We start from the raw sequence: 10076 nt of genomic DNA, 5'->3' as shown, positions 1-10076 counted from the left end.
AATAATAATAATAATAATAATAATAATAATAATAATAATAATAATAAGTGGGTGTGAATTAGTAAAGAAATTTAGAGTTTTTACTTTTAACTCTCTAGAAGTGACAGTCATTATTTTTTAAATAATCAGTGATGTTGGTTGCATAGCAATATTCATGTTTGGTATATATCTGGATTTCATTAAATGGCATGTCCTAGCGGGTGTCACTGTAGAGCTCCAGACGCTGGAAGGAAAGTGAGGTCATCTGCATCCTGTCCTTGTAATTGTGAGAGACAAGATTAGATCCTAATGAAGAACACAAGCCTTAGTAAGAGCCCTGGCTTGCCTGGTCTGCAGAGCAAGTCCCAGGGTAGCCAGGACAACACAGAGAAACCCTGTCTCAAAACAACAATGCCAGCAACAACAAAAACCCAAACAAACAAAAAGAGAATTATGGCCCCAGAGTTTAAATAATCAGTTCTCGGGGGCTGAAAAAAGTGGCTCAGAGGATAAAAATGTTTGCCACAGAAGCCCAGTGTCCTGAGTTCAGTCCTCAGACTCCATAGGAAGGAGAAGAGCTAGTCAGTGCCCAGTGCACACCACACTCACACACATAGATAGCAGCAGTAATCATAGGGTTTTACATTTTTATAGGGCTTTTATCTATGCCACTTAACTTGCTTTCCAAATAACTAGTTCTTTTTTCAAAGATTTTTTTTTGCCAAAATATCTTCAAATTAATATGTCTGTGTACTTAGCAAGATCTCATTATATCCTATCATCTAATAATTTGTGTTCCTGTGTGTGCATGTGTGTATGTGTGCATGTGTGCTCAGCATTGAAACTAGGTCATGGTTGTTTCATGCATGAGCTTTACCACTGAACACTAAGCTACAATGCTAGCCTTTAGTAATTGGGTTTTTTGTTTTTCATGGTGGTTAGTTCATTGGTTGTTTGGATAGTTGGTTGGTATGTTTGAAACCTGGTCTTGTTAAGTAGCCCAAGTTGGCCTCAACTTGTGATCCTTCTGCCTCAGTTTCCCAAGTTCTGGGAAGGTGTGTGCCACAATATCCAGCTCTAAATCTTTTGGAAGTCTTGTTCAGTTGTGCATTCTGAACATCAGAGGCAGCAGACTTCTTCTCAATACTTCGTTGATGCTTTTGATCCTGTTTAAAACCGTATGGCATGTTTCATCTTTAAAGGGCTGCTCAGTGTGCCTCTCTGGAGCCTCCAGCTTCTCTTTCAGTCTGGACAGAGGAGGAGTTTTGAGGGCAGTGCTTGCCTGGTTCTGTCTCACACTGGCTATAATGAAGAAACAAGTTGTCTGATGAGAGTGTGGACTGTGGTTACTGTCAAGCGAGGGGAGAACCCTATAAAACCTTACCAGTTCAGTACGCATTGTTCTGTGTGGGCTTAACTCTGCGGCTTTCCTTCACCGCATGCTCTTTCTTTCAGGAGAGAACTTCGCCGAGTTCAGATCCACAGGAACCGATGACGGCTTCACCGACTTCAAGACCGCCGATAGTGTGTCACCCCTAGAGCCACCGACAAAGGACACTTTTCCAGCAGCCTTTCCCTCCGGAGCTGCACAACAGAAACAGACACCAGCGAAAACCCCTCTGAACTTAGCAGACCCAGATATGTTCTCCTCAGTCAGCTGCAGTGGCGAGAAACTGGTGCCCTTTTCAGCTGCGTTTAGCACGTCCAAGTCAGTTTCCACCAGACCTCCGCCGGCCGGCTCTGTGGCAGCCCCAGCAGCACTGGCATCCACTAAAACTTCTAGTTTGGTAGATGATTTTGGAGAGTTCAACCTCTTTGGGGAATACTCGAATCCTGCATCTGTTGGGGAGCAGGACGACTTTGCAGATTTCATGGCTTTCGGTAACAGCTCTATTTCATCTGAGGCAAAAGCAGACGACAAATACGACGTCCTCAGAGAGGAAGTGAGTCCCAGCCCCTTGGCCAGCAGCACAGTGGAGAGTGCACAGAATCCACCTGCTGCATCTTCCAAGTACGATGTCTTCAAACAGCTTTCCCTAGAGGGAGCTGGACTGGCCATCGAGGAGTTCAAAGAGAACACTCCTTCTGCCAAGAGTGACGATGACTTTGCTGACTTCCACTCCAGTAAGTTTTCATCAACAAGCTCAGACAAATCCCTGGGAGAGAAAGCAGTGGCTTTCAGACACGCCAAGGAAGACTCTGCTTCAGTGAAATCATTAGATCTCCCCTCCATCGGTGGCAGCAGTGTTGGCAAGGAGGACTCGGAAGATGCGCTTTCTGTTCAGTTTGACATGAAACTGGCTGATGTGGGAGGAGATCTTAAGCATGTCATGTCTGATAGCTCTTTGGATTTGCCAACAGTTAGTGGCCAGCATCCTCCTGCCGCAGGTGAGGAATTGGTGAGATTGCTCTGGTGATGGTGATGTAGATTTCAAAGATGATTCTCTGGGTTCTGACTGACAGACTGAGGCGCTGGCTCGTTACCTTGGCGGATTTCTAGTAATTAGTTAGCCTCCTGTTGTCTGTCTGCGTGAAGCAGTGTTCAACATGATGTTATGGAAACAATCTGTGGGTACTCTGACTGCTCCAGAACTTAGATTGGAGAGCCGAAATATTTTTATTTTTGAAACCTAATACTCACTTGGTGTCAGAGGCCCATACAAACCCACTGCTCAGTGAACCCCACATAGCCAGGAATTTTATAAAAACTTTTGCAGTGTCCACAGTGTTTCTTCATCCCTGTGAGTGGGATCAGTGCTCCCGCTCTCCTTTTGTCTTCTCTTGAGTACATATAGAGTTGCTAAGACAGTATTTGTTTGGTTTACAGAAACTGACTCTTCCTAGGCCAAGAAAGTAAAAACCTCTTCCCACTTGGAATGCAGTTTGTCAGCTTCCTTGAGAAGAGGTAAAGAGGTCACTTAGGAATGCTCGGTGTGTTAGGACCTGGCGGGGAGCAGGCCTGTTTTCAGTATTACTGTTTGGCAGCGTGACTGCGAAAGTTATTAAGTTGTAATAACCCTGTAGATGCTAGGGTAGGGTAACTACTAACTTCTGATAAGATGTGTGAAAGCCTTTCACAAGGGAGCCCTCTTTAAACCCTGTGTGGATTCACATGTAGCAGTTTGTTCTCTGGTCCAGCTTCCTGTCACAAGAACTAGATTCCCAAGTGTCCTAGTTTTTATTTCATTTTGTTTTTTAATATGTATATAGAAAGATAAACCTATTTTGTGGCCTTTAATAATGAGAACTATCTCAGCATTACTGTATTATTCTAGAAAAGGTAGTGTGCACATGCAGGGTTTGTTTCTTTACCTGGGAGGGACAGGTAAGACACTTCCAAGTTTACAGGCTCAGCAGACATTGTGAAGTGCTGTAGAGTCCACAGATTTCAAACTGGCAAATGGTGTCTGTCCTTTGCTACTGAAATGGGTTTCTTATGCTGGGTTTTGAATGGAAAGCAAAGTTAGCAAAGATCAGCGTGTTTCGCCTGCTGCCAGCCAAGGGGTTTCCTAGATGCAGCTGGCTATCTGAGCTCCTTCTGCCCTTTGCTGTTATTTCCTCATTTTTTTTCCTGTTTTTCCTTTTTTCCTTTGCTGCTGTTTGTTTGATGGATGATTTTATTCTTCTTTTTTGTATGAGCTGTGTGAACCACAACACTTGGTTGCAAGGGGCATTCTTTTTTAAACAACAGCATTTGATTTTTATTTAAAAAACAATTTCACAACATGTATACTAGCCTTTTGGACTTTGAAGTTATTAATTAGAGGCTATTTTTCTGAAAATGAATCTATATTCTTTCACAGTGCCAAACCACAAATCTGTGAAATGAGTTAATCCAGGTTTGGGATGTCTTTTTCCCGTCTTTTATTCGGGAAGGAGAGGTTGGCTTTTGACTGAGCTCATTCCAATGAACCTGTTGAATAATCTGTGCCCATGCTCTCTCTATATGTTTGGAACACTCTCAGAATGGAACCTGCCATGTTCAAGCCCACTCTCTTCAGAGGGAGGAGACCTGAAAAGCAGATTGTCTCCTTCTGTTGATCTGTAAACCTCTGGTGGGAACAGAGTAGTAACCCTTCAGAGCGGTTGTTAAGAGGGTTGACGGCCTACCAGGGAGTCATGCCTGTGTGTCCGTTGAGCAAGACTGCTGCATAAATAAATATATTAGAGAAGGAGAGCGGTAGGCATTGCTTCAGTGCACTGGGACTTTATTCTACCCTTCCGCTCGCCATGGAGTGATGAACTTGCTCTCTTAGTCTGAGGGTTGAAAGGACATTCTAGAGAAAGAAGTGGGCTGATGGAGCAAAAAAGAACTTGGATGATTACTGTCTATGGACATGGTCTTGTTTAGAAACCCTAACTTAACTCTGAAGGGGATACTGTCTCTCACCCACGCTGTTAATTCTTTGTATGGATGGTAGATATACTAATAACATTGCCTGGTTTCTCTCTGCACATCATTGCATTTACCCTTTAGCCCTTGCTGCGTATAATTTCATTGAGGCTGCTCTCCCACCCCCTAAATATACTCTCTCTGGCACAGCAGCGTCTTGATGTTCAGTCTTTAAGATCCTTTGTTTCTATGGCAGCAAGAGCTTACTTTGATTTGCGACTTTCTCAAAGGGTCAGCAAGACCTCTGTGGCTACCTACCTGTGAAGTAGCTCTTTTTGACATGGAAAATCTTTGTATTTTAATCAGCGCCTTATTATTTTTTTGGCTGCTTTTCTGATGTCTTTTTTCAATACAGACACTTGTGTGTGGATGTGCCCTTTGGAACTTGCTTTATTATTCTCTTTCTCTGCGAACACTGGCCTGCATGCTTACTCTGATGGCTCCTTCCCAGCTCTTCTGTACCATTCTCTTTTGCGACCTGTAAGTCCTGTGTTAATAAACGATTCTTTGGCATATTTTGAAAGTGTGGGGATGTGTGTAATTTGTGTTTTTGAGAATTAGAACAAAGAAATAACCTGGACGGTATAAAATTGAAGTCACGTCCCTTGAGACTGGGTTTTCTTTTTTCCTCCTAAGAAGGCAGAGGTGTGGTTGCCTTTGCCCCTTGTATGCCCGTTGACAGAAATCACTAATGTGGCATTGAGCTCATGTGTAGGGTTAGGCTCCTGAGCTCAGTTGGCAGCATGCTTGCCAGCATCTGCAAAATACTTATTTAATCCTCAGCATGAATAAATCAATGTATGTAGACATATAGTAAGCACACTCCTCAACGATGCGAAAATAAAGCTCAGCCAGATGTGAGACACACACCAGTGATCTTCACACTTGTGAGGCTGAGACAGAATTGTAACTTCAAGGCCAGCCTGAGTATACTACTGTGTCTCACTAGACAAAGTAAAATATATACACATATATATAGACGTGGAAATGACCTGGACACTCTGACCTGGACACCCGCACATGGCGCATGTGTGCTCACACATAGACACTCAACACACGGCAGTAATAAACGTTAAAAGCTAAGACAACCCTTAAAACAAAAGAGCTAAGCTTTAAACTATTTTCATTTTTAAGAAAACAGTTTCTGGGCTGACTCAGTGGTAGAGTATTTGCCAGGCACTAAACTTGATCCCAGCATTGCAATAAATCAATCAATAAATTAATAAAAATCACAAAGACCAGTGAAAGTTAGCAATGAGTAGCCGGCCATGAAAACTATTTGCTCTATTTTAGGGTAGGGTAAGAGTGAGGAACTCTGGCGATAGTCTTTTCAAGTCCCAAGCCCAAGCTACACAAAGATTTCGGGGAAAGAATCATTTCAATGTTTTTAGTTTTTATTCATGATTTGAAGGTTTTAAGTTTTTGTTCATTTTTAGAAGTTGTGGGGAAAAAAGGGATATTGAACTCCTGAAAATGGGAATTTTGAGTAGAATTCCAGAAATCACTTTCATGTGCCATCCAAGAGAGAAAAAAGCTGGGTGTTGGGGTTGAAATTCACCCGGAGAAGCCAGGCCTTCCACTCAAGATGTATAATGTGCTGAAAGTTGAGAAGTCGCTGTTAGACCCTTGTACAGGCGCTCTGCATTTTAACTATGTGGACTGCTAACAACCTTGGGAGAAAAGCCTCCAGCTAGCGATTCCAGCAGCTGCTCTCTCCACTGTGAGAATGACCTCATGGGGCTGGGGCTTCCTCTATCAGTAGATTCTCTAAAACCAGGACAGTCTACTAGGTTTGCTTTAACTCCCTTGTGAGCAGAAGTGACCATCCCTGTGTCTAACTGCCATTCACTGAACAGCTCATTGTGTCTAGATAGCATATGATTTTTAGGGAGGTAGTTTTTTGTTGTTGTTATTGATTTTTTGAGGCAGAGTTTCTCTGTGCAACAGCCCTAGCTGTCCTGGAGCTAGCTTTGTAGACCAGGCTGGCCTGGAACTCACAGAGATTTGTCTGCCTCTGCCTCCTGAGTGCTGGGATTAAAGGCGTGCACCACCACCGCCTGGCGAGGTAGTTTTAATAGTACAACACAGCATCCCTTTTTTGTGATAAAGATTTGCATTCTGTGCTGTAGGTTCAAACAAATAACTCTGTGGTGTTTGTCCTGATGCCAGGTAAGATACGGTTGGCTAATGCTTGTCTCTGTCAGTGCATGAGACTTCCCACAGATATTCTGGTGTTCTGCCGGCACTGTGTTGTTCCTGTTAGAATCTGTGCTGATTACCAGAGGGTAAGGTGAGAACAGAGAACACTGGCCATGTCGTACAAGATGTGCTAGCTTCTAAAATAGTTGAAGGAATTGATTGCTATTATCTATTGCTGTTTGAAACAGGGTTCCTCTATGTGGCCCTGGCTGTCCTGGAACAGGCTGGCCTTGAACTCACAGAGATACTCCTGCCTCTGCCTCCTGTGTGCTGGGATTAAGGTGTGCACCACCACCACCACCTGGTGATGGTTTTTATTTATACTTCTTTTGTTTTATTTGCCTCAAGGGCTCACTATGCTATCTAGGCTACTCTTAAACTCCTGAGTTCAAGTTATCCCCCTGCCTCAGATTTCAGAGTACCTAGGGTTCCAGGTACACGTCATCGTGCCCAGCTATTTTTATTTATGTATATTTATGTATTTATTGCATGCTAAACAAGTGCCCTACCCCCAAGCTGCACTCTCAGCCAGAATCACTTTATTGTCTTTCTTGAGTGGCTATCATCTGAGGACTTTTGATAAGGTGTTTGGGAAATGCCTGCTAAGTGATTCTGAGAACATAAGAGGACATATATTCTGGAGGCTCTGCCCCCTAAGTTTGCTCTCTCCCTTTTGATAGCCAGAAGGCCTTCATTTAATTACCATCTTTTGTGCTCATTTGGTATCATTTTGATGGGATTTCTATTATTTTTACTATTTTTAATTATATTATGTGTAGAAGTGTGCATTTAAGTGCAGGTGCTGCGGCAGCCAGAAATATTGGGCCTCCTAAAGCTGGAGTTCCAGGTGGCTGTGAGGTGCCTGATGCGGCTGTTGGTAGATTGGTACGTGCTCTTCAACTCTGAGCCCCGTCTCCAGCCTGGGTTTCCCTGACTCACCTTGGACAATCTTGCTGTCTCTTGCCTTCTAGCCTCCTCTGAGTCTAGTATTCTTGTGCTTGCCGCTTTTCTTTATTGACCATAAAGCATTGACATAGAAACCTGAGATGCTTACAGTGTAGACACAATTTAAACCATAGCGTCACAGGAGTTGGTACAAACATGCAGAATGGGAAGTGTCTGCACAGATTAGAAGGCACAGGAAGGCAATCAAACAGCAGTATTTTGTAGCCTGTTGCTCAGTGGGGTCACTTTCCCTATTCTCTACAACAATGCCTATCAGGATGCTTGAGACATAACAGGACATAATCAGACCAGGCTTTACAGTTAGTAGAGAATATTCTCTAAAGGAGAATTGGGCCCAAAAGGAGGAGACGTGGAGATATACAAATACTTCGTGGTTTGTGTTGGTGAATGAAGGCTGGGTTAACTCCGCATTAGACATTAGCAGTTGTTCCCTCTTTGAGCCAGCAGACGTTGCTACTGCTATTGCAGAACACTCAAGAATAGTGGAATTGTGCTTGTAATTCCCTTTTGTTTTTTCTTCCTCTAAGTTCCTTCTTAAAAGCCAGTAACTCTTAATCTCGTGGGCATATGCCCACAGCTTTAGAAAACATCCACAGGTGTGGGTTTCACCTTCTGTGTCCTGTGGTGGTGGCTTCCATGCCTGGGGATACCTTGTTTTCATGTACAGCATGCATTCAGAGTGGATCTGAATAGAGGTTATGGAAGAGCCTGGTAGGGTTAGCTGCCTGTAGGAGAGAAAGCCATGTCTTGATTTGATGCACAATGGGAAGCGGGTCGTACTGTTTATTCTCTTGTCCTTTGTCATAGTGAGTTCCCGTTGCAAACAGTCCGTGTGTGAAAGCACACAATTTGGCTTACTACCTGTGCCCAGTTGCAGCTCTCTCTAGCACCGCCCAGGAGCTGGAAGGATTGGAGACACAGTAATGACTCTTCTTTTAGTACGGTCATTCCCCATTTTCTTTTTTCTTTTCTCTTGTAATTTTCAGAATTCAGCTACTAAATTGCAAGGCCATCTCTAGCCACTTTGGTGCTTATAACATCTGGTATCATTTTTTCCAGACAGGGCTCCTGTCTTTCAAGCTGGAGGCATTGTTCTTTATTGTTTTTAAGATCTTTATACAATAATACAAAGAACTGGGTTGCTAAGCAAATAGAGAGTTGTTAACATGGAAAAATGGGGAGTTTCTTTGTTTGTTCTTTACCTCCAATCTACTTATGTGTCAGATTTTTCTCAGAAAATGGTTTACCAGTGTTCACTATACCAAAAAAAGCACACTTGGTATTTATACTATGTATAGCTGCTGAGGCTCAGGGACAGACATTATGTAACCATTTGGGTTTTGGCTTTTATGTAATGCCAGTTTAGTGCTTATGGGTTCAAATTAATTACTCTTTAGTAATTTGATTTTTCACCTACATTCAGTTTCAAAGTTTGCATTTAGTGACTCATAACATGTTTACTCTCTGGTTAAAATATATATTTCAAACATTTCCTTTTATGTCTTTCCTTTGGTTCTTCATTTAGTCATTTGGTTACCTCAGTAAGTAGCTTCAGAAGGTGAAATGTTCCATGATTGCATTGAAGACCTTCGTAGGTATAAAGTCTTAAGAGCTCTTCTGATAAGGTAATCCTTTTTGCTCACGATGCCTTTTACCTCACTTACAATGCGAGTCATTCTTGATTTAAAAAAAAAAAAAAAGGCTTGTCTTCTTGTTGCATAATTGCACAAAAAGGTCTTTTTATTACCATAGCAACTTGGTTGCAGTGTTTGAACTAGAGCTGTCATTCCATAAATTTATCTTTGGCCTGCCCCCCCCCAAAAAAAACCCACCAAATTGCTACTTTTTAATAGATAAGACGCTAGAAGCAGTTTCTGATATGGTTTCCCCAAAGAGCCTTCCAGAAAGGTCTAATAATAAACGTACCTGTGTGGTGAAGCATTCTGCTCAATGTTCACCTGACAGACTAGTCTGGTATTCAACCACATCTGTGTCCTGAACACTACAGTGAGAGACTAAGAAAGTGCTTTGTCTAACAGCTTGCTTCACTCTTTCTAAACTATAAATTTGTCACCTAAATTGTTTTTCTTCTTATTAAGCAAGCCACATGTGAGGGTACGGTTTGCACTGCAGAATTTGAAGGTGTTCCATCTTGTAGCAAAGGAGATTTGCTTTGCCAGTTGACTAGCATTTTTCTCATTCATTGAACGCTCTTATTGGAGCATAGGGAGTTGAGTGGAGTGGTGGGGATAGCTGTGGGAGTGTCCAGAACCTCGAACCTATTCTAAACTATGTGCTGTTGTGAAAGGAGAGGCAAGGACCAGTGTTGTTTCACCCATTGGCTTCATTATGAAAATCCGGTCACAGAACTCTGGGTTCTTTGTGAGTTGTGTGTGTGGTTATCATCAGGGGGTTGTGTGTGTATTGTTAGGGAGGCTGTGTGTGTGGTTATCCGGGAAAGAATGTGTATGGTTATTGGGGGGTTGTGTGTGTGGTTATCAGAGTGGTTGTGTGTGGTTATCAGGGGGGTTTTGTGTGT

General features: G+C 42.7%; 1 protein-coding gene across 10 annotated transcripts in view; it reads left to right on the top strand.

Annotated features, from left to right (window-relative positions):
• Synrg (synergin gamma) overlaps positions 1 to 10076 on the top strand; it is a 68254-nt gene that overhangs the window by 38083 nt on the left and 20095 nt on the right. For all 10 annotated transcript variants that reach the window (XM_026780937.1, XM_013347327.2, XM_026780936.1 and 7 more), the window contains one exon: positions 1435 to 2367. In XM_026780937.1, the coding sequence (XP_026636738.1) occupies positions 1435 to 2367 (933 nt within the window). The remainder of the gene's footprint in view (positions 1 to 1434; positions 2368 to 10076) is intronic.

This window comes from Microtus ochrogaster, chromosome 7 (genome assembly GCF_000317375.1).
Source record: "Microtus ochrogaster isolate Prairie Vole_2 chromosome 7, MicOch1.0, whole genome shotgun sequence".
Lineage (NCBI taxonomy): Eukaryota > Metazoa > Chordata > Mammalia > Rodentia > Cricetidae > Microtus > Microtus ochrogaster.
This window is presented reverse-complemented; position numbering and strand designations above follow the sequence as displayed.